This window comes from Halichoerus grypus, chromosome 5 (assembly GCF_964656455.1).
Source record: "Halichoerus grypus chromosome 5, mHalGry1.hap1.1, whole genome shotgun sequence".
Lineage (NCBI taxonomy): Eukaryota > Metazoa > Chordata > Mammalia > Carnivora > Phocidae > Halichoerus > Halichoerus grypus.
Genome location: NC_135716.1, coordinates 15605300 through 15629167, shown reverse-complemented (window position 1 = coordinate 15629167; position 23868 = coordinate 15605300). Strand labels below are relative to the sequence as shown.

Below are 23868 nucleotides of genomic sequence, written 5' to 3'. Positions count from 1 at the left end.
GGCTCAGTCGTTAAGCGTCCGCCTTTGGCTCAGGTCATGATCCCAGGGTCCTGGGATCGAGCCCCGCATTGGGCTCCTGCTCGGCGGGAAGCCTGCTTCTCCCTCTCCCACTCCCCCTGCTTGTGTTCCCTCTCTCACTGTCTCTCTGTCAAATAAATAAATAAAATCTTTAAAAAAGAAATAAATAAAAATAAAAATGTGTTTCTCATATGTCAGGTGTAGGAGGCTGTTGTTATCCAGGCTAATACATGCCTGAGAAATCCTACTGAGTGACTCTAAGGACAAATATTTCATGCTAAGCTGTGGCAAAGTTTTGATTAGAAAGGTGTCTTGGAATGGTATCACCAAAACTTATGAAAGTAAGTTTCACACCTAGCAAAATTTAGAGTAAAACTGCAACAACTATGTCCTCATTCAAGGAACAAACCAAGAATGAGTCAAAAGTTGATTTCACCAAATTGTGACTTTGATAATACAGTAGCTTGTACTTCACAGTTGACTTTCGTAGCACGATCTTAGAAAAAGGTAATTTTTGCAAAAAATGTTCAAGGCAGCATTCATTTCCCCAACAGCTTCTTCCAACTCTTTTTCAAATCATTATCTTTGGAAGTGTTAATTTTGTCATCATCTTTCTTGTATTTCTCTCTAATTGTTAATTTAGCTAGGTCATCGTGATCAACTTCATGGAAGCCTGAAATATTTTTCAACTTCATGAAGGCCTGTGTACTTCCCAAGATTTGCACTTGCATTTTGCACTGGTACTGTATTCTATCAACATGACATTAACATTGAGAAGACTGACCAACAAAAATAAGAATTCAACCTAACAGACCCTTTAGGACACGAATATCTGAATAAGAACTAATCTTACACATGGTCAACTCATTAAAATTTTTATGTCAATGCCAACTTTTATGTTCATATGTAATCTTCTAGCTGCAGAGACTCAAATAGTGAATGATGAAATAATGAGGACTTCGCCACACACAAAACCAGAATGTGGAAAGACTTTTGACAGGAGAGGGCTTCCTTTGCAGCCCAAGAAAACATTACCCAACCCTTGTCTCATCTGTTCACAGTTCGCTCATGTTAAGCTACCTAGTATAGTTATCTAGTACCTGGAAGCTTTGTATAACCCTTAAAGGTTTTCTTTTTTTCCTTCTGTAAGTCTCTTATTATTGATTCAATACTTAAAAATGTCTTAATTTACCGGGATGCTGTTGACTCTCCAACAAGAATTTCCTCCCTCCTTTTCCTTTCTTCCTATAGAGGAGGAAACAAGCCGATCCTTATTTTCCCACCACCCCTGAAGCTAGGTTAGACATGTGACTCAATTTTGACCAATGAGATGTAAGAGGAAGTCTATGGTAGACCTTATGGGAAATGTATTTTTTCCTCTTGCTACAAGGAGAGAAGCATATGAAGAGAAATTTTTCTCTCTTTCCTCTGGCTATCCCTCTCCTTCTTGCCTTTGAATGTGGTCCAATGAACAGGTCTTGCCTGACATACAAGGTGACAAACCTAAAAGAAAAAAAGCCAAAAATCTGCAGATTGTGGTTTGGAAGGAGAGAAAGAATCTGAATTCTGGTTGATGTTATTGACCCACTAATTCAACTGTGGCACTCCTTACCTCTGTAATCCTTGTAAAATGAACTATGTTTTGTCTGCTGCTAGTTGGCTTTTGGATTCTTTGCAGGTGGAAGCATTCCTGTTGATAGAGATTCATTCATTCAACAAATATGTACCCAGTGCCTACTGTATGTCAAGCACTGTTTTAGGACCTGAGGATACTGCAGAACAAAACTAAGTTCTTGCTCTCATAAAGCCTGCATACTATTAGGAGTGGGGAACAGATAATAAATAAATGCATTATGTATCAGGCTGTGATCATTGCTGTGAAGAAAAAGCATGATAAAGAGATGGAGTGTGTGTATGTGCTGTTTTACATAGTTTGTGAAAGCCTCTCTGATAAGATATTTGAGCAGGGACCAGAGGAAGTGAGGAAGCAAGCAGTAAGGGTATTTGAGTGTGGTTAGCAGCCTCTAGGACAGTCCCTGATGACCTCCATCTCCTTGTTCATGCCCTGTGGGGGCCCCTTTCCTTGAGTGTGACTTACTGACTCCTAAGGAACAGAATAAGGTAGATGTGAAAGATATGACTTCTGAGATTAGATCACAAAAAAATGGTGACTTTTGACTGGGGCACCCTCCCTAGCTTCTTTGTTCTGGAAGAAGGAAGCTGTCATGTTGTGAGAGAGCCCTGTGACGAGGGAGTGAGAGGCCTGCCAACAACCACTTGAATGAGCTTGAAAATGGATCCCCGCCAACCCCAGTTGAGCCTTCAGATAAGACGACAGCTTCTATTCACAGCCAGACTACAACATCCCAAGAGCCCCTGAGCCAAAGGCACTTAGCTAAGCCACATTATGGATTCCTGACCACAGAAACTATAAGCCAATAGATGGTTGTTTTTTTTTTTTTTTGTCTTAAGCCACTAGGTCTTGGGGTAGTTTGTTATTTTACAATCGATAATGATCTGGGAGAAGGGCATTCAGGCAGGGTTTACAAGTAAATGCAAAAGCCCTAGGGCAGCAGTGTGCTAAATGTGCTTAAGGAATAGGCAAGTGGCTGATGCAGATAATTTCGTTTCATTTTTTTTGAGTAAACTCTACCCCCAACGTGGGGCTCAAACTCACCCCGAGATCAACAGCCACATGCTCTACTATCTGAGCCAGCCAGGCACCCCAATTTCATTCCACTTTTTGCACTGAAATGGTCTGGCTGGGAAAATGAGACAAGGGAAGGGGGAAAATAATGGCAAATGGGAAAAAAAAAAAAGTCACTGAAGTCCTCTGAAGACACAGGTCTAAGCAGGATGAAACTCCAGACACAACTGTAAGGCAAGCAAACTATGTTTAACGGGCGTAAACTGCTACCAGATTTTGGATCCCAATATAGGATAGACAGTGTGACCAGGGAGAAAATATCTTAAAGCAAAACAACATTACCTGCCTTCTTCCCCTTCCCCCCCCCCAAAAAAAGGATGAACAGATACACTCAGCACCTGCATGCAGACAGTCAGGTTAGCTTAGGCCTGGGATAATGACATAAGTCAAGACTTTTGTGTGTTTACCTCTTATTTTAATCCTTAAATCCCTACACTGTAGGCAACATTTAAAATATTATTTGGTTAGAGTATTTGGTAGATACCCCATTGTTGGTTGAAAAACTTGCCCTAAAGAACAGAACCTAAGAACCAACATTAAAAATGTCTAATCATGTTGCAGTGATCTCAGAATTCGGTGGCTTTATAGAAGGTGCTAAGACTTAGTTGAAATTTTAAAAAATCACTCTAGAATGAGGTGCAGATAAACACTGTAGAAGAACCTAAATTAAATCTTCCATTTAGTGGTTCTCTTGGTCCTAGAGATGAAGAAAATTCACGAAGACCAGTTTTTCTCAATATAGACAGTATTACTACCAGGCATGAAATGAAACTAGAGATCCCACTCAATTTCCCACTCTTCTTTTACAGGCACCCCAGAAAGTAGCTGTAACTTATTTTAAAGAATTTGTTATGGAACATTGGTTTTCAGTTCGGAAAATAACCCTAGACAAAAGACAACATGTTTCAAGAATGCAGCATGGCATCATCATACCAATTACCCAATAAGTACAGAATCTGAAGGAAATTAAATTGTCCTGGGACAAACCACTGTGTGCCCTACTCAGAGGACAAAAGAAGACACGTCTATTTTTATCCTTTCATAAAACCTCAGTTCCATAAAGGAAGCACTGGTCTCCACTTATCCATTATCAGGAACAAAACGTAATGGTTGTTGATCAAGATAAAAGTGACTGACAACTTTTTTCCAGAAAAGTTCTGAAACAAGCCTGATTACTCTAGTCCCATTCATAAATCCCGGAAAAGACAGGAGAGGGAAAAACGGAAGGTGTTTCTGGTTGTGGGCAGGGGCAGTAAGACCTCTCCCTCCCTTCTCATGACCCCATCACCTATGTTGGAGGAAACTCATTCCAACTATGTTGGAATCAGGAGATCCGGCTCCATTACGGGCTCTGTGACTTGGTTTATGTTTTCAACCATGCCCATAAACCAGTCAGGACCCTCGGAACTGTTTTCCGAAATGCAAAGAACTTCGGCACCAGCATGACACAGGTGAGGGAATTAAGGTGCACAGAGGAACAATGACTTGCTCAAACTCACAGCCGACGGCAGAACTAGAATTCAAACCCGGGTCCATCAGACTCTAAAAGCCCTCGCCAAACGCTCCGTTTTCTCGAGAGTAAATGGAGGAATAACACTGTCTACCCAGCACGGCTCCTGGAAACGTGGAACGATCAGATGAGGGCCAAGCAGCTGAGCATCATTTCCCAAAGCGCCCAGACAGCGTGGAAAATCATTTCCACCTAACTGGAGATGGAGAGCCTGGACCGCAGCCCCGCCGCTGGAGGGCCCTCAGTTCGCCAAGCCGGGCTCCCCCTCCAGACCGCACCCCACGCCACAGACGCCCCTTCGGCCCGCGCGGCCCGGCCCGGGGCTGGGGAGGGGCAGAGGGACGGACGGAGAGCGCATCCCGCCCCAACTCACCTGTCACCCGGGCCGCGCCACGGCGCACGTGTGGGGCCGGCGATCGCGGGCGAGGTCGGCACCCGGGTCCCCACCCCTTCCCCTCCGCACGGGTGCCCCCTCTAACCGCAGCCCCCGATCGGCAGCCCGCGGGACCCCAGCTTCCGCCTCTGGCGCTCCTGGCGGTCACATGACCAGAGGGGCGGAGAGCGGGGCGGGGCGTCATGTGACCGCTGGCGGGCGACGGCTGATGACGCCCGAGCCCGCGCTCGCAGTTTCAGCGACTGGGGAAGGGAGTTGAGGAAGGAGTTGGGGTCCGGGTGTGGGCAGTCCGGGTGCAGCCAGACCGAGCTGGGTCGGGCATCCAGGTAAGGCGGAAGCGGGGGGTGGTGACGGCGAGGGTGGCGGGAGGTGTCGCCTCCCTCTCGGACGCTCCGCGGGTGCCCTGAGCTGGGGTCTGTCCGCCTGGGCTGTGGTCCTGGCTCTTTGCACGTCGAGCAGTGAGGCTCGGGCAGGCTGCCTCCCTCCCTGAGACGCCATCTCTCCATCCTTCGACCCGAGTGGGGGAAAGTTCACGAGTTCTTGATGCAGATTAATCTGGTTTGAGCTGTCTTTAAAAGCAGGGCCTCGGACAGGTCGTTCAAATAAGCTCTCTGGGCCTCAGTTTTCCTTTTGTCTTCTATAAATGGTTGTGAACCTTAGCGATAGTGAGAATGAAGCGCCAGGGCAGCAGTTTCTGGCGCACCGTAGGGGACCTCGGAAAGGTGGTTGCTGCTTTTGTTGTGACTCTCCTCAGTTCTTTATTGATCGCCTGTTTTGCATGAGGAACGGTCTTCTGTGCTGTGGAACATGTCGGAGTCGTAGTTTAAGCTGCTCGCAGGGTGAAGGAGTGACAGCCATGTGAATAAATAGTTGTGATGATTGTACTGAGTTTTATAAAGAAGTGTATGTGTATGTGTATTTGAGGGAGAGAGGGGGATCGTACTAGCATGAGGGAGGGGACAAGCAATTGCTTGTACGGATCAGAGAAGGTTTCATAAAGAAAGATGTATCCTTACATCTTGAAGAAGGAGATACAGCTCTGCGTGGACTGGTACAGGCCCCCGTGATTTGAAGGAGATTCAGCATAATGTCTATAAATTGTTTGCTCATTGCCTCCCACTGTCCTCTGCAGAAAGATGAGAGAGGGAAACAGTAATAACTGGTCCTGCCTGAAGCCAGGCTTAGCCCTGCTGGGGTCTGAGTATGTGTGTCTTTCTGCTTCCCCCATTCATAAGTTGAAATGCTAGTACCAGTGTGATGGCATTAGGAAGTGGGGTGTTTGAGAGGTGCTTAGGTCATGAGGGTGGAGCCCTCTTGAATGGAATTAGTGCCTTTATAGAAGAGGCTCCTGAGAGCTCCCTTGCACCTTCTATCCTGGGTGAAGACAGAGTGAGAAGTCACGGGGCCTATGAACCAGGAAGAGGGCCTTCACCAGAACTTGACCCTGCTGGCACCTTGGTCTTGGACTTCGCAGCCTCCAGAACTGTTGCGAGATAAATTTCTCTTGTTTATAAGCTACCCAATCTGGTATTTTGGTACAGCGGCCAGAATGGCCTAAGACAAGGCCTGTTAGGGGAGGCAAGAGAACACGCTTGGGAAAAACTCAGGAAACCTTGTTTTAAACTTTCTTGGAAACCATAGATAGGTAGAGGGAACAAAGAGATTATTGTTACTGGGGAAGGCTCTAAGAGGAGGTTGATTTAAACCAAGGTTTCTCAACAACTGCATGATTGACAATTTGGGCCAGATGATGCTTTGCGGAAGGGGGTGTCCTGTGAATTATGAACTTAGCTGTACTTAGTAGGAGAAAGAGGGAAAAGTGCGTCTACTCCATGTATTCCCTTTGCTTCTCAATCTGAATCTTTTCCCTGGAAATACTCCAGAATTACAGAAGGAAGGTTTTTCCCAAGGTCTCTGCAAATGTAGAATTTCGTTAGAGTAGTGTGAATTTTGCATGCACATAATAAGGATAGCTACTATGTGGTAGACACTCTCCACTTAGCTTGGATTATATTATTCCTTATATGCATTGTGTGTTTTGTCAGCTCCAACTGCTATTAAAAAATAGCGTAGACTGGAGGCTTAAACAACAGAAATTTATTTTCACAGTTTTGGAGACTAGAAGTCAGAGATTGGGGTGCTAGCATGGTTGGATACTGATAAGGGCTGTCTTTCTGGCTCTCAGTCAGCCCCCTTCTTGCTATGTCCTCACTTGGTGGAGAGAGAGAACTGCGGTGTCTCTTCCTCTTCTAATAAGGACACTAATCCCTTCCTGGGGGCTCTACCCTCAGGGCATCTAAACCTAATTATCTCCCAAAAGGCCTCGTCTCCAAATACCATCACAATGGGGGTTAGGCTCTCAACACAAAATTTGGGGGGAGATGCAGTTATCTCAGTGTTCTCCATACTTGTTTGATTCTAAGAATCACCTGGGGCAATTCATAAAAATACGGGTTTCCTTGTAGTGTCCACCAGGGACTCTGGTTCAATAGGTCTGAGATAGTACCTATATATAAATCTATATTTTCAATAAGATTTCAATGATTCTTAAGATCAGACAAGTTTTAGAAAACTATAACATTTAATTTACCTTCAATGATGCTGTGAGATAGATACAGTTACTTCCTTTTTACATGAGAGCAGACTGAAGATAGAGAAGGCAAGCAACTTAACCAGGGTTGTGCAATTTTAAATGGTATGGGTGGGACAGAATTTCCAGGCATCTTTGTCCAGTGTCCATTCTCTCAAGCACTACTCCGTATTTTTGCTTATAGTGTTATAATGATGAAGTTGATGTTAAAATTTGCTTCCACTTTTAAAGATTTATGTGCTGGGCATTATTCTGAGTGTTTTATTGTATACTTTATCTCATTCAGTTCTCACAGTAATCCTTGAGGTTGGCACTGGATGATTCCAATTTTAGGAAGGGAAAAATGAAACACTAAGAGGTTAAATAATTTGCCTGAAGTCATTCAGTTACTTACGTGACAAAAAGACACAAAAGTGATCTGTCTTTGTGTGATTTTGTTTATTCTGTCTAGTGTTCTTTAAGCTTTATGGATTTGTGGGCCTGTAGTTTTGATCAAACTTAGAAAAATTTCTGCCACTATTTTTTTTTTTTTAAATTTATTTTGAGAGAGAGTGTGTGTGTGCTTTGAACTCAGATAGTCTGGTTCTAGAAGCTGTATGCTTGACCCTTACTCCATATCGCCCCTGTATTTTACTCTATAATGTAGAGAAATTCTGCTTTTACTGACAGAGTCTGGGATCTAACCAAGTCTGTAAATCTGTTAGAATCCAGAGGACTGTCAGGAATATATACAATATCTATATATAATATATGTTTTTTATTTATATTTATATATTTATAGTTTTCAGAATTCAGTATGCATATATGTCAGGTAAGTTAAAAAACTACAGGTTTCGAAGTTCTCCCTATTAAACTATTTTATTATTACTATTTTCAGTTTTTAGAAATATGCATCATACAAGTAGTCTACTTTTTCTAAGCCCTTTATGTTTTAGGTTTTTACTGTGCTGTTGTTGAATTCTTTAGAGAACCAAGGAATGTTTTGAAAGAGGGTATTCTCCCTCCTTTGAAAAATGCAGACACTTAGCTTCCCTGTGTATTGAGTGCATCTGTGTTTGGTGGCCCAGATAACAGCACAATGCTTTGGTGTCCCCTCCAGGGATATAGAATATATATATTATATAGTATATAATAGTGTGGCACTTGTGGGCTATTAGATACTCATATGCATGTGTATAGCAGTGTTATTTTCCTATGCAGTTATTATTCTGACTCCTAAATATTATTTCATTGTGTTTGAAAACTTAGGTAATAATTTCAAGATGCCCGGACGTTCCAGTTCCAGTTCAGGTTCAACTGGTTTTATATCCTTCAGTGGTATAGAATCTGCTCTCTCCTCTTTGGAAAACTTCCAGTCCTGTATCAGCTCTGGAATGGACACAGTTACTCATGTTGCCTTGGATCTCGTGGAAACTCAGAGTAAGTAACAATTAAAACTTAATTCTTTTGTGTCTACTTTGGGATAACCCTGTATGGAGGCATTACTCTAGGGATGTGAGATACTGCTGACCTTTCAGGTGTTCTTGGGACAGTCATTTCATCCCTCTGGGCATCGGTTTTCTCATCTTTGTTCTACATATACCACAAAACGATGTACTGAGGATGAAATGAGCTTGACTCATTCGTGTGTCTTCAGATGGTTATGTGCCAGTAGAAACTGCACTGGAGACTTACAGGCTGAAACATGAAGGTTCCTGATCTCAAGGAGCATACAAGCTAAAGTATGTGACATTTGTGAACTGTGAACTATAAGGTATGCAAATGCATTAATATAAAGTTATAATAAAGTCATTTTGCAATAGTCTAACTCTGTTCATTCTTGATTACTTGGTAGACAGACTAAGCTTATGCTAGGGATACGGGCAAAGGAAGGCCTCTTCTAAAATAGAAGAATTCAGCTTTGATGAACTTTATCAACATTTTTCGATCAGAAGATTTGGAAAACTTAATTTGCTTTCTTTGGATTAGGGTTGTTTTTATTTTATATTATATGGAGGCAGGGGAGCAACAGTATTTTTGTGTCGTTTTTAATATCACTGGTTTTCAACGATTTGATTGTGATGTGTCTTTGTGTGATTTTGTTTATTCTGTCTGGTGTTCTTTGGAAGGCAGCTATGCTCACCACTACACCACCAACGCTATTCTGTCTGGTGTTCTTTAAGCTTTATGGATTTGTGGGCTTGTAGTTTTGATCAAATTTAGAAAAATTTCTGCCACTATTTCTTTTTTCTTTTTTTTAATTTATTTTGAGAGAGAGAGACAGTGCATGTGCAAGCAGGGGGAGGGGTAGAGGGAGAGCGAGAATCTCAAGTAGACTCCATGCTGAGCGCAGAGCCCTACACAGGGCTCGATCCCATGAACCTGGGATCATGACCTGAGCCAAAATCAAGAGTCGGATACTTAACTGACTGAGGCACTCAGGCGCCCCTGCCACTATTTCTTCAGATAGTTTTTTTGTCCCTCTTCTTGTGAGACTCTAATTATATGTGTGTTAGACAGCTTGATAATGTCCTATAAGTCATGAGGCTTGGTTGATTTTTTTTTCGGGTCTTTTTTTCTGTCTGGCTTTAGTTTTAATAGTGTCTCTTGCTATGTTTTCAGGTTCATTGGTCTTGTCTTCTGCAGTCTGTTGTTAATTTTGTGCAGTGAATTTTAAACTTCAGATACTGGATTTTTCAACTCGACATAAAAAAGAATTAAATGGAATCTTCTGTCTTCTATTTCTCTTCATTATGTTCAGGTTTTCCTCTGTATTCTTGAGTATATGGAGCATATTTATAATAGCTGTTTTAATATCCTTGTCTGCTAATTCTGTCATTCCTGTCGCTGCTTCTTTACATGGACATTGTGTGTATTATGTTGTTGAGTGTTTGGATTTTGTTGTCTTCCAATCAAGAATTATGGCGTTTGTTTTGGCAGGCATCAAAGTAATTTGTGGATTAGGCTAATCCTTTCCAGGCTTGTTGTTTAACTTTGTTAGTGCGGGTCAAGTTAGTGTCAATTTATTTTAGGGCCAATTCAGCCTGGTTACAAAGCTTGGCCTTTCTGCATCTCTTGTCGATTGCCCAGAGGGTTCTGTGAGATGGCTCTAGTGCTGGGTGGAATTCGAAGGTCTCTCGGTGCTGGGTGAATCCTGGGTATTGTTCACTTTACAGCTCCCAGCAAGTGTTTCTCAGCGGTTTAGGATTGAGGAGATCTCTGCAGATCCCTAGAGTACTGTCTCTGGGTAGCCCCCTCCTGGTGCTCTGTCTTGAAAACCTCTGATGTCTTAGCTTCCCCGAACTCCAGTCTCTCTCTCCTTGGTCCTTCAAGACTTTCGTTCTCTGCTTGGCTTCTTCCTCTTTTGTGCAGGGAGGCAGGCGACTGCAGGACTACCTGACTTGTTTGTCCCTTTCTGCGGGGCTCACGGTTCTGCTCTGCCTGTGGTCCCGCTGTCTGAGAGCAGCTGTCTCTTATATTGTGTCCAGCTTTCTAGTCCTCACTGCAGGACAGCCAGTTCCATACCAGTTGTTCATTCGTGGCCAGCAGCAGGAGTCACCCTTAATTTTTAGTGGGTAACCTCGCAGGGTCTTAACCCTCCCCAGCCTGATCTGTAGTCTATTTTTGGATCTCTGGTAGGTGACCTGGATAAAAGTCATAATAAAATCTTCAACCATAAGAAAGAACAGCTGGAGTATAAACCAGTTGACTGTGTTGTTGGACAGCAGTGAATGGATTGGGAGAAATTAAAGTGCAGAAGAGCATGTGGGAAAGTCCATGAATCATCTTCATAGCAGAACTATTCCCTTTTCCTCTTAGCCTTGTAAGATAGCACCCTTTCTGTTTACCTTTTGGGTTCCCCAATTTCATCACAAATTAAAATGAGGTTTGTTGTTGCAAGACTGTTGAATTTCAGATCTGTACCTCTGAAACAAATAATGCAATATATGTTAAGAAAGAAAAAAAGAAAAAGAAGAATGTAGCAGGAGGGGAAGAATGAAGGGGGGGAAATCGGAGGGGGAGAAGAACCATGAGAGACACTGGACTCTGAAAAACAAACTGAGGGTTCTAGAGGGGAGGGGGTTGGGAGGATGGGTTAGCCTGGTGATGGGTATTGAGGAGGGCACGTTCTGCATGGAGCACTGGGTGTTATGCACAAACAATGAATCATGGAACACTATATCTAAAACTAATGATGTAATGTATGGGGATTAACATAACAATAAAAAAATTAAAAAAAAATAAATAAAATGAGGTTTGTTGGAAGTGGTGGTAGTGATCACTTAGGTATCATTTTCCACTTTGTACTGTATATCTCTTGTTGCTATATTATTAAATTGTTGGTAAAGGGGATTCTTGTTCCCAAGCACTTGGAAGGGGGTGATGTGTATTGTTTTGGTATATTCCTATACCAGGTTGCTGTCCCTATTCAACTTCTAGCTCATTTGAAATGATCACCTTTCCCTGTGTTATGTTATAGTGTGTGGTGTCCAAGCAATAGACTCTTACTGCCACCATGTCTATTTTTTTCTCTAAATGTGTTGGTATTCTGGGAATACTTTCTTATTTACCTAATTGTAAAATGAAATTTGTTGCATTATGAGATTTTTCAAGTAGCTGGGGCTTATTTTTCAGATTTTTAAATTTATCATATACTTTTCTGCTTTCTGAGGCAGAAGTACTGACTTAATTTACCAAAATTGTTGTTGTAATTATCATCTTTAAGCAATTAAATTTTCAGAAGCCCTTTAAGTTTAGTTAAATAAAATTGAGGAATGGCCTTGTTCTAAAATGTTAATGTACCTCTGGTTGTGGCCTCTTCTTATGCCTCCATGCCAGTAAAGGAAGGTTTGAAAAGAACAGGGTTTGTTTTTTTTAAGATTTTTTTTAAATTTTTAAATTTTTTATTAGAGAGAGAGAGCACAAGCAGGGGGTGTGGCAGGCAGAGGGAGAGGGAGAAGCAGGCTACCCGCTGAGCAGGGAGCCCGACGTGGGGCTCGATCCCAGGACCCTGGGATCATGACCTGAGCCGAAGGTAGACGCTTAACGACTGAGCCACCCAGGCGCCCCATCCCTACCTCTTTTTTTTTTTTTTTTTTTTTTGACAGAGAGAGAGACAGGAGAGAGGGAACACAAGCAGGGGGAGTGGGAGGGGAAGAAGCAGGCTTCCCGCTGAGCAGAGAGCCCGACGCAGGGCTCGATCCCATGACCCTGGGATCACGACCTGAGCCTAAGGCAGATGCCCAACGACTGAACCACCCAGGCACCCCCCCTACCTCTTTTTAAAATGCATTTTTTTTTTATTAGAGTACAAGCAGGGAGAGCGGCAGGCAGAGGGAGAGGGAGAAGCAGGCTCCCCGCTCAGCAGGCAGCCCGACACAGGGCTCGATCCCAGGACCCTGGGATCATGACCCGAGCCGAAGGCAGACGGTTAACCGTCTGAGCCACCCAGGCGCCCCGGAAAAGAACAGTTTTTCAGAAACTCATCCTATTAAGGGCAGTTGGTCTTAAAAGGTTAGAATTAAATAGTTGGTCTCTGTATATTTAAAGTAATATTTTTAAAGTACAAAATCAAAAGTAATCAATAGAACCAAGTCTTTGAACTTCCTTTATATACTTATGCCACTTGTATTCATGTCTGTGATGTTACCTGTCATACTAGAGGCTTGGGTTTGCAAGGCTAGCTTTTCAGAGTTGATTTTTTCCCCTCCTAAGTGATAGGTTTGCAGTTTGAGCCACAGGATAAGGGATGGCACTTAATTGTGATGATGTGGAAGTGGCCATACTGATCTCTTGATCCAGTTTTTTTTTTTACTTCAAATATGTAACTCTTTAATTTTGAGTAAATACATACTTATTAAAATTCAGAGTTTTTTTTTTTTCAAAGAAGGGCATACTATAAAGCTGAATTTAAAGATTTAATTATTTGTTTGAGGGGGGAGGAGTAGAGGGAAAGAAGAAGCAGGCTCCTCACTGAGCTGGGAGACAGATGCGGGGCTCAATCCCAGGACCCTGAGATCATGACCTGAGCTGAAGGCAGACGCTTAATGGACTGAGCCACCCAGGCGGCCCTATAAAGCTAAATTTAAAGAAATGCAAACTTGTAGATAGATTATGGGACTGCTCTTACTGAACCCTAGGTGTTTTAAGTTCCTATTGGATAAACAAGTTCTCCTCTAGGACCTAAGTAGAAAAGAAACAGTTTAGCAAGGCTTCATCAGATCTACTTTTCTCCTGATTATTTTGTAACATAATTGCACAGAGCAGATATATACAGTGGACTTTTCTGTGGCATCTATTTTCATTAGGGTAGATGATTCTTAATTTAAAAAATCACCAATATTCAGGGCGCCTGGGTGGCTCAGTTGTTTGAGCATCCAACTCTTGATCTCGTCTTAGGTCATGATCTCGGGTCTTGGGATCCAGCCCCATGCCAGGCTCTGCACTCAGTGAGGAGTCTGCTTGAGGATTGTCTCTCTCCCTCTCCCCCTCTTCCATCTTGTGCGTGTGCTCTCCCCCCCTCTCTCTCTGTCTCAAATAAATAAATAATAAATGTTTAAAAAAAGAAGTATCTTGGGGTGCCTAGGCGGCTCAGTCGGTTGAGTGTCTGCCTTTGGCTCAGGTCATGATTCCAGGGTCCTGGGATCGAGTCCCACATTGGGCTGCAGGGGAGCCTGCTTTTCCCTCTCCCTCTGCTCGTGTGCTCTCTGTCTCTCACTTACTCTGTCTCTCAAATAAAGAAATAAAATCTTAAAAAAATTAAAAGAAATCTTTTAAAAATCACCAATATTCTACCTCCTTGGCTTTTCATGTGTTAGATGAGCCCCACCCCCACTTAAGATACAGTAACATGCCATATCCTGATATCCTGAAACCAGTTAATCTTTTTTCTTTGTTTCATGGAGTCTTTTTGCATTTATATTGTATTTTGCTTTGTTAATGTGTCTGATCTTCCCTTTGAACCTGGTCTCCTGGGGCAGAGACCTCAGAGAGCTCATCTCACATTTTCAGAGGCTTAATGTTCATCAGGTGTTGAATGTATATAAATTAGTAAGTATCTTTGAAGACTCTTCTCCAAATAGAGATATTTGGATCCACTATATAGAAAATTAAGTTGTTTTCCAAAATTAGAAATTGAGCACTTCTGTTAATTTGTAAGCCTAATTTTTTTAAGACTTTGGATTTAATTTTTGTGTAAGAGCTAATTAATCCCGTGGTTCTCAAACCTGAGGGTGCATCAGAACCACTTAGAGGGCTTGTTAAAACACAGATTGCGGGACCCCACCACCAGAGTTTCAGTAGGTCTGATGAGCCCAAGAATTTGCAATTCTAACAAGTTACCAGGTGATGCTGATGTTAATGCTGCTGATGCACCACAGCCAGACTTTGAGAACCCTGGTCTGATCCTCATTTCCTTTTTGGCAGGAAACATACACCACTAGGTGGCACCAGAATACTTCTTATGAGGTAGCCATCGGCCTTAGGGACGCTGTTGAATGCAGACTTAGATTGTGCAAAAGGAACAATCACTGAATTGTTGAAATTTTGTAGCCTAGAGCCCGAGTTAGTCCATGTATCTAAGAACACAAGCACATGTTGACTGCATCAGACCAGAGAAACTATGGGACTATTAAGGTGACATTTTAAGATGAACTTTTCCAGGAATGAGGAATAACCAACCGCATATCTCCACTACCTTCGTTTTCAAATATGCAGGTTACTCATTTTCATTTATTAGTGATAGATGTAGACCCTGTCACAAGGTAGAAATAAACACCCGCAGCTTTCTTATTTATTATTCCAAGTTACTGGACCTTGATTTTTGTTGTTGATTACATTTAAAAACTACTCTAAAAAGGCTTACACATTCTGTTCACATAAATAGGTCATTTTGTCCTTCGACTAGAGGGCTAATTGTGTTTGGGACAGTTTTAGGAGGTTAAAAGGTGGGACATGTGCTTTCCCTTTCCTACCGGCTTCCTTGGGTAGAAAGTTGAGTAGTTTCCTTTTTAAGAGCTGGGGCGAGGAAATTCTGGGCAGTTGTTTGCCTTGCCTCACCTCTTGTGGCTATCATTCTCACCCCATAAATTTCCAACCATCCAGATTTTCTTTCTTCCACTGACTGTAACAACCTGAAAGTTGGCATGGTTTCTCCGCATGACAGAAAGTGTGGAAATCATTGCTTGCTGTGCTCTCCTGTTTGCTAAGCTCTCCTGTTCACAATGGGATGTCACTTTCTGATACAGTCTGTGAGTCATATTTTAGTTTTTGAAGCAGAATATGTATAGTATCTGAATACCGTCTGGGTTTCTAGGCTCTTGAGAATAATCTTTCTGTTGATTCTATTTTTTTTATCTTTGGAGCAAAGGCATGAGTTAGGTTTTAGTGACCTAATAGGGTATGTAAATGACTAATACAGAAAAAACTGAGTAGGAATCACTCGATCAGATTTAAAAATTAGACTAGCATTTTATCATGTATCTTTTGATCATTGGAAAGAATTAAGGCTAGTTTAATGTTAGGCAAAGATGACAGCTCAAAGCAGAAGTAGAACAGACTTTAGGATCCATTTTGAAACATCAGTTTCCTTTATAGAAAATAAAATATTGTCTGGTGGTAAGCCGAAAGGAGCTTTTGTTAGGTTGGTGATTAACCGTTGAAATCAGTTTATTTTAAAGATTTTATTTATTTATTTATTTGAGAGACAGAATGAGAGAGAGAGAGAGCACGAGATGGGGGAGGTCAGAGGGAGAAGCAGACTCCCCTCTGAGCGGGGAGCCCGACACGGGACTCGATCTGGGAACTGCGGGATCATGACCTGAGCCGAAGGCAGATGCTTAACCGACTGAGCCACCCAGGCGCCCCGAAATCAGTTTGGTTATTTTGGAGAGGATTATTTTTTTTATTCAGGCCTATATCTCCTCTCTGTACTTTACAACTGAAATTATATATTTGTGTTTTACATAAATGTAAAGTGTTATTTATATACTGCAGCACTGTCCAATAAAAATATAGTGTGAGCCACATGTGCAATTTAAATTTTTGTTATCCTCGTTACAAAAGGTAAGAAAGATAATTTAATTCTAGTATTATTTTATTTAATCCCGTATGTCTAAAATATGATTTCAACATGTAATCAGTATAAAAATCGAGTTATTTTTACCTTTTTTTTTTCTGTACTCAAGTTCAGAATCCTGCAGTCCATCTCAGTCTGACCAGCCACATTTCTTATGCTTAATAGCCTCATGTGGCAGATGGCTGCCAAAATAGACAGCAGCAGGTATCAGAGGAGAGCAAGAATCTGTAAGCCTAGTCACATCAACTAGTTTTGCAGGTTTTTAGTAGTTTTGGTGACTATTCACATCAAACCAGTTGGTAAAACGAGATAATACCATTTATTGATTTTTTTTTGTACTTGTCACTCCCCTACCTCTGGTATGATTGGTATTTTAAGTTTTCCCCCAAGTTGTTTAACCAGCTTAAAATTACTTACTTCTGGGGATCCTATTAATATTTGATGCTGTTTGAAATGTCATATGCTGATTCGACTCCATTCCTACAGTACTTTGATATTTTGTAACTAATGTGGTAAATTAGTTTCTTATGGTATTGGGCAAGCCAGAAAGGTCAAGCCTCTTAACTTCAGCAGCCAGAATACTCTAGTTGCTGTAAACAATTAAGCCTGTCAGCAATTGACCTTGGAAATGCTAATTTGCTTGTCCCTGGGTGCTGCTTCCAGAGGCAGGCTTTCTCTCCCGGGGATGGGAATTAAAAAACTCAAGTTTGGAGAAGTGCTAGATAGAACACTGGGGCTAGCTCCACCCACACCTGCTTTTAGCTTCGTTTTTGCCTGTTACCAAGTTACAAGAGGAGTGTTCCTTGCAAGAATTTCTTTGAAGGCCTTGTAGAATTACGTCTAGACTGACATTGAGAGGGAGTTTCATTGACCTTTGGCTCTACCCTTCCCCATCATTCTATGGCACCATTTGCTGTAATGATGGTTGATTAAGAATGATTTCATCACAGTTTCATTATATTTCTTAAAATAGGGAAGGCAACTTTTATCAACCCCTTTGCTTTTGTATTTATTACTGCTGTTGTAGTGGCCGATCCAGGAGAAGGTAAGGTAAGGAGAAGTAAATATTGGCTGGAAAAGTTACACCCAGGGAGAAGTTATAGGCAGTATTGAGTAGATAGAATATTTATAAAATCCAGAGTTACTGTTTCTAAACTGGTGGTGGTAGCAGCTTTGCTTAAAGACAAAGATTTAGGTTTCCTTTTCTTTGGCGCAGTGCTCAGGCAAAGTGATTTTTCTCCCTTTATTGTACAATGCTGATTCAAAACAGTTATTTGAGTTTGGTTGGTTTTCACTTTTCTTAGGTCACTTTATGTTGATCAGTCACCAATTACTTATTGGCCCATGCCCTCAAGAAGCTGATAATTGAGTTAGCAGATTAGACAAATATATGTAAAGATAAGGAGAACTTCATAGTAGTAAATGATTTGTTCTAAATGAGATTATGAGCCTATCTGTCCCATCCATGACTTTTTACATTATGACCTAGCAGCCTGATTTTATATCCAGTAGGCATAAGTCTTTTGTAGGCTCTACTGATTAGGCAACTTAATAATAGTGGACACAGGGCTTTCTGTGTGCCGGCCATGCTCTAAATGCCTTATGGGTATTCATTCATTTAATCTTCACAACGATGCTATAGGGTAGGTAGGTAACATAATTCATTACTGTTCAACATATGAGTACACTGAGCCTTGAGGTTGACCGAGGACTATGTACCATTCTCTGGAAGGGTTATTTTATCACAATAACCTATTTCAGATTGGAAATACACATCTTCATTATTTCCTCCTTGTATATTCTCAATCCATTGTTCTTGTCTGACTTTCCCCTTCTCAGTTGCAGTAAGCTTTGAGATAAGTCCTCTTATCTGCTCAAGTATTGCCTGTGCCTGTGCTCATTATAGAGACAGCCCTTTTGCTGAGTGCTGTCACCATTGTACCTGAAGATGAGAGTTTCTCATTAAAACAATTTGGAGAGTCCATTCTGTGCTAATTCTCATTATTGACTTATAAGGTTCCCTTGCTGAGCTTACAAAAAAAAAAAGTTTTGCCTAGGATTGTATTTATAAATCTTAATGACCACGAATTGTCTCTAGATCATTGTTGTTTGATCATGTCTCAGGCTATGACCAAAGCATCTGGCGTTTACGCTCTGCAGATAGTAGCTATTAATTTCTGTGCCCATTTTAAACCATAGAGCATAGTTTACAAGAATGTTCATGATGTCACCGGCTACACCCCTCTTTACACTTGCTATACACCGGTCAGAGAGACTGGATTTAGTTCCACGAGTACGTGCTCTGTCAAGCCTCCTTGCCTGTGTTCACAGAACTTCCTCTCCTTGTTGACTGCTTAGAAGGCACCTATTCATCTTTCAAGGGCAAGCTTACGTATTTTTTGTCTGCAGATATTCTTCTCCCACCCAGACCAGACTGATCTCTTCTTTGGTTTCTCTGTGTTGGCCAAGCATTCATCCTTCAAAACAATAGAGCACTTCTTTGCATTTAATTATTTATAAAGTCTATAATCCTACCACTAGATATGGGAGTTTGAAAAAGTCAGTTAAGAACATCCTGTTTCCCAGTCAAGTTTTGGCTTTCTGTCTGTGTTTCAGCTACCCAGTTCTGCCGTAAACAATACTAAATGAATGGGTGTTGACCAGTTGCAGGCTATATTTTACTGACCCTTGGTGGAGACAACAGTCATACTGTGATAGTCTCTTTTCATATATATGAGGTGAAGAATGGGTTAAATTTTACACAATCAAAACATAGAAGTGATACCTGAAAAAGGGATTGTGGAGAAGACAGCAGAAATATTCTTGCAAATAACTTTTTTTTCCCCTGGCCAATTTGTTAAATTATTGGTAGAAAATAATTTCTGGTTTCACATGAAAGAGCATAATGTGAGCTTTGACAGCTTCTTTTTTTTTTTTTTTTTAAAGATTTTATTTATTTATTTGAGAGAGAGAGAATGAGAGAGAGCACATGAGGGGGGGGGGAGGGTCAGAGGGAGAAGCAGACTCCCCGCCGAGCAGGGAGCCCGATGCGGGACTCGATCCCAGGACTCCAGGATCATGACCTGAGCCGAAGGCAGTCGCTTAACCAACTGAGCCACCCAGGCGCCCATGAGCTTTGACAGCTTCTATATCAAGCTTCTATATCATGTGAAAATTCTTACTTGTAAAGGTTTTCGAGGCCTGCATGTCCATATCAAAGTGCATATACTTAATTATATTTTAATTTTCTCCTTTCCAAGAGCCATTTATGTTTTTTGAAGTTAGTCCCACAAGTATTTACTAAGTACCTATTATCTGACAAACACTATGCTAGAAATACAAAGATAGGAAGATACCCTCAACACATTTCTAGATCTTGTTACAGATATTTTCTTTCTTAATAATCCCATGAAAGTGAAGTAGCTGTTTGACAGATGAGAGAGCTGAAGCTCAGGGGGCTTAAGGGATGTGCCTGAAGTCACAAAGTTTAGTTTGACTGGTTGCTACTCAAATCAAGACAGCTTCTGCTATGTGCACCTGCGCACACACGCACGCACACTCGCACTCACTCACTCAGTCTTGTGTATGTCCTCATGTCCTCTGCCAGTCCTAGTTGCCTTTATCGGTATTAGGTTTGGTGCCATGAGTAAAAAATCCCTCATTATGGGATGCAGTTATGCTGTAATGAAATTTATTTCAGCAACTTAGGGTTTATCACCTTAAATTCACCTTAATGGGATTTTACTCCTGCTAACCTAGTTTCTTTTTAATCCCTCCCAGTTAATCACTCCTCTGATCTCCGTTAGCTGTTTTATCCTTTTGTTTGGTGACTTTTTAAAAATAACAGCTTTATCGAGATATAATTCACATACCATATAATTCAAGCATTTAAAGCGTATAACTTAGTGGTTTTTAATATATATACAGATACTTGATTTATTCAATTTTAGAACATCTTCATCACCTCTAAAAAAGGAACCCTGTACCCTCTAGCTGTCACCTATCTGTCCCTCCCCATTCTCCTCAGCCCTAAAGGAGCCACTGCTACTTTCTTCCTCCACAGATTTGCCCACTCTGGACATTTACTGTAAATGTAATCATATGTGGCCTTTGTGACTGGCTTCAGTCACTTAACAGGATGTTTTCAAGGTTCATCTATGTTCAAGCATGTATTGGTACTTCATCCCTTTTTACTACCAAATAGTATTCTACTGTATGGATATAGCACATTTTATATATGTATTCAGCCATTGATGAATATTGGATTATTAGTAATAATTATCTGGATATTATTAAGAAATGCTGCTATGAACATTTGTGTATAAGTTGGTATCTCATTGTGAGTTTGATTTGCATTTCCCTGGTGACTAATTATGTGGAGCATCTTATGTACTTATTGGCCACTTGTATATCTTCTCTGGAGAAATGCCTATTCAGATTCAGCGCCCATTTTCAAATTGAGTTATTTCTGTTTGTAGTTTTGAGTTGTAAGTGTTCTTTATATGTTCTAGATACAAGCTTATTATCAAATACATGATTTGCAAATTTTTTTCCCATTCTTTGGATTGTCTTTTTATTTTCTTGGTAGTTTTGAAGCATAGAAGTTTTTAATTTTGATGAAGTCCAATTATCTACTTTTTCTTTTGTCGCTTGTGGTTTAGGTATCAAACCTCTAAGGACTCATTTCCAAATCAAAGGTCATGCAAATTTATCCCTATTTTCTTTTCTAAGAATTTTGTAGTTCTAGCTATTACATTTAGATCATTTTGAGTTAATGTGTGGTGTGAATTAAGGGTCCAGTTGCGTTCTTTTGCATGTGGCTATCCAGTTGTCCCAGCACCATTCTTTCCCCCACTGCACGATCTTGGTACCGTGCTGGAATTCTGTGTACCTGTCTTTATGCCAGCAGCACCCCTGTCTTGGCCGTTGCTTTGTAGTAAGTTTTGAAATGAGAAAGTGTAGTCCTCAGATACTGTTCTTCTTTTTAAAGATTGTTTTGGGTATTTGGTGTATCTTGTACTTCTGTATGAATTTTAGGATCAGCATGTCAATTTCTACAAAGAAGCCGGCTGGGATTCTGATAGGGTTGCATGGAATTGTAGATCAATTTGGGGAGTATTACTGTCTTAACAATATTAGGTCTTTTGACCCATGACCGTAGGAGTTTTCTTACGTTTATTTATATCTTTAATTTTTTTCAACAGTGTTTTCAGGGTATCAATATTACACTTCTTTTGTTAATTTCAAAACATTTCACTTTTTTGATGCTATTGTAAATGTAATTGTTTTCTTAATTTTTTCAGATTGTTTATTATAATTAAATACACTTGATTTTTATATGTTGATTTTTGTATCTTGCAACCTTGCTGAACTCGTTTAATAGTTCCAAAAATTTTTTTAGTGGATTCCTTAGGATTTTCTATATACAACATTGTGTCATCTGAGGGTGGATATAGTTTTATTTTTTTCTTTCCAATCCTTTTGCCTTTTGTTTATTTTTCTTGCCTAATTACCCTGGCTAGAACCTGCAGTATGATGTTAACTGGAAGTGGCAAGAATGGATATCCTCATCTTGTTCCTGATCTTAGGGCAAAAGCATCCTGTCTTTTCATCAAGCATAACGTTTGCCAGAGAAATCCCTTCCTCCTGCAGTGTCCATCCAGCACCCTGTATTGAGAAGGCTTAACATTAGGCTCACTGTAAGGAGACATGCTTAAAGCAGTTTCATCCATTATCACAGAGTATTTATCAAAAGATGAATTTTGAGCTGAAAGGCAATAACTTGATTCCCTGGTAAAACACACAAATAAGCAAGTGGAATAAAGCTTTAAAGGTGCTGTGAAAGAAACCTGTGTCAGGAAACAAGGGTGGGGGGGCACCGTGGGGTTAGTAGTCCATTCTAGCTGAAGACTTTCAGGAGAAATTTCATACAGGAGACATTGACAAAAAGATGAGTAAGTATTTCCTATGGAGTGGGAGAGGGTATTTCTGAGGGAAGCAAAGGTGAGAAGAGGTATGAAGAGCCTGGTGTGAAGATCTGTGAAGCTCCTGAGGTTTTACCCCCCTTGCAAGCTAACAAGTTAGCCGGCCACAATTTCATGGATGCTGGCAGAAGACAGGAGACTCCTGGGTCAGAGACAAAGGTCTTGTTGCTTCACATCAAGGAGTGGGAATATCGTGTTTCATAGGTTCGCCTTGCTGACCCCCACCCCAAGTCTTTATGGGGCTGGTATGGAAGGGCCCGGGGTGATCCTGCAGTCTGTGTCACAGCTGAGGACCTTCGAGCTCAGGGAACCCAGATTTTTATAATGGGCGGTAAATGTCCCCACCCTTTGGCCCTGGAGGAAGACACTATCTTTCTTAACACATCCCTCTGCTCTGGAGGGAGACATTATCTCAGTCTTCCAAAGCTTTGTTCATGATACAGACATCCTTGAAAAGATAGTCTAGGGACGCCTGGGTGGCTCAGTTGGTTAAGCATCTGCCTTCGGCTCAGGTCATGATCCCAGGGTCCTGGGATCAAGTCCCACGTCTGGCTCCCTGCTCAGCGAGGAGCCTACTTCTCCCTCTGCCCTTCCCCCTGCTCATGCGCTCTCTCTCTCTGTCAAATAAATAAATAAAATCTTAAAAAAAAAAAAGAAAGAAAAGATAGTCTAGAACAAAAGGGCATTTAATGCCTCTGCTTGCAAGATGTACAGAGATGTGTGAGACCCCTAAAGAATTGATTCCCGATACCTGACAGATTCAGGGAGCTGCGAGTAGTTCAGATTGAAGATTAGTTTCGATTTGGGCCGTTCTAATATTTTTAGCACCACATCTTCCAGCTTCAGCACTTACTCCATCAAGATACAGTGCATCTTTCAGTGTAGCAAGGCCGTGGTTGCTGCCGGGTTCCCCTCTTTCCCTTTTGGCCAATTAGGGCAGCGCAGTGCTTTGGTTGGCTAGGCAGAGTAACTTCAGGACTTTAAGAACCAGGTCTGGAATCAAGTAACCTGGGTTCTAACCCAGCTCTGGCAGTTAATCAGCATTGTGACTTTAAGTAAATTTTGGTTTCTTCATTTAAAATGGGGATAATATCGTAAAATAGCAACTAATATCTAATGAGTATTTAACTGTATACCCACACGTCTTCCTCACTTCCAGCCTATGTAGGGTTGATATAAGAATTAAATAATAGGTATAAAATGTTCTCCACTATGCTTAGCACATAGTACTCACATTTTATTGCTCAGTTATTTTGTTTTGTTAATAATTATTAGGGCCTTTTGCAGGTGAGAGATGGATCCTTCAGAGCTCTTGGTGTAGATTTGGTATTGTACAAAGTTACTATTGTACAGATAGCCATGAGTTAAAATGCAGGTTCTGCTACCTATTAGCTGTGTCGCTGTGAACCAGTGACTTCAGTTCTTCGAGCTCCCTTTTCACTGCATGTAAAATGTGGACAGTATCTTCTTTTCAGGGTTGTTCCTATTTTGAAACAGTTTATGTGCTTTGTATACAGTGTTCACCTCTTACCTTGGCTGGTCAGCCTGTAAACACTTGGCTTTGGTCCTTAAGAGAATTAGTGGAGAACCAACGTAGACTGTAAAACCTC

General features: G+C 41.2%; 2 protein-coding genes across 6 annotated transcripts in view; one reads left to right on the top strand and one right to left on the bottom strand.

Moving 5' to 3' along the window:
* WASHC5 (WASH complex subunit 5) overlaps window positions 1-4784 on the bottom strand; it is a 60106-nt gene extending 55322 nt beyond the window's left edge. For 2 of the 4 annotated variants that reach the window (XM_036102642.2, XM_078072020.1), the window contains exon 1: window positions 4609-4784. The gene's annotated coding sequence lies outside the window, so the exon portion shown is untranslated. Of the gene's footprint in view, window positions 1-1630; window positions 1709-2695; window positions 2750-4608 lie in introns of those variants that run through there. The other 2 variants (XM_078072018.1, XM_078072019.1) reach the window with 2 other exon arrangements.
* A 42-nt stretch (window positions 4785-4826) lies between these two features.
* Window positions 4827-23868, top strand: part of NSMCE2 (NSE2 SUMO ligase component of SMC5/6 complex) — a 211420-nt gene continuing 192378 nt past the window's right edge. For both annotated transcript variants that reach the window (XM_036102648.2, XM_036102647.2), the window contains exons 1-2: window positions 4827-4955; window positions 8468-8638. In XM_036102648.2, coding sequence (XP_035958541.1) covers window positions 8482-8638 — 157 coding nt within the window. In that variant the 5' untranslated portion in view covers window positions 4827-4955; window positions 8468-8481. The remainder of the gene's footprint in view (window positions 4956-8467; window positions 8639-23868) is intronic.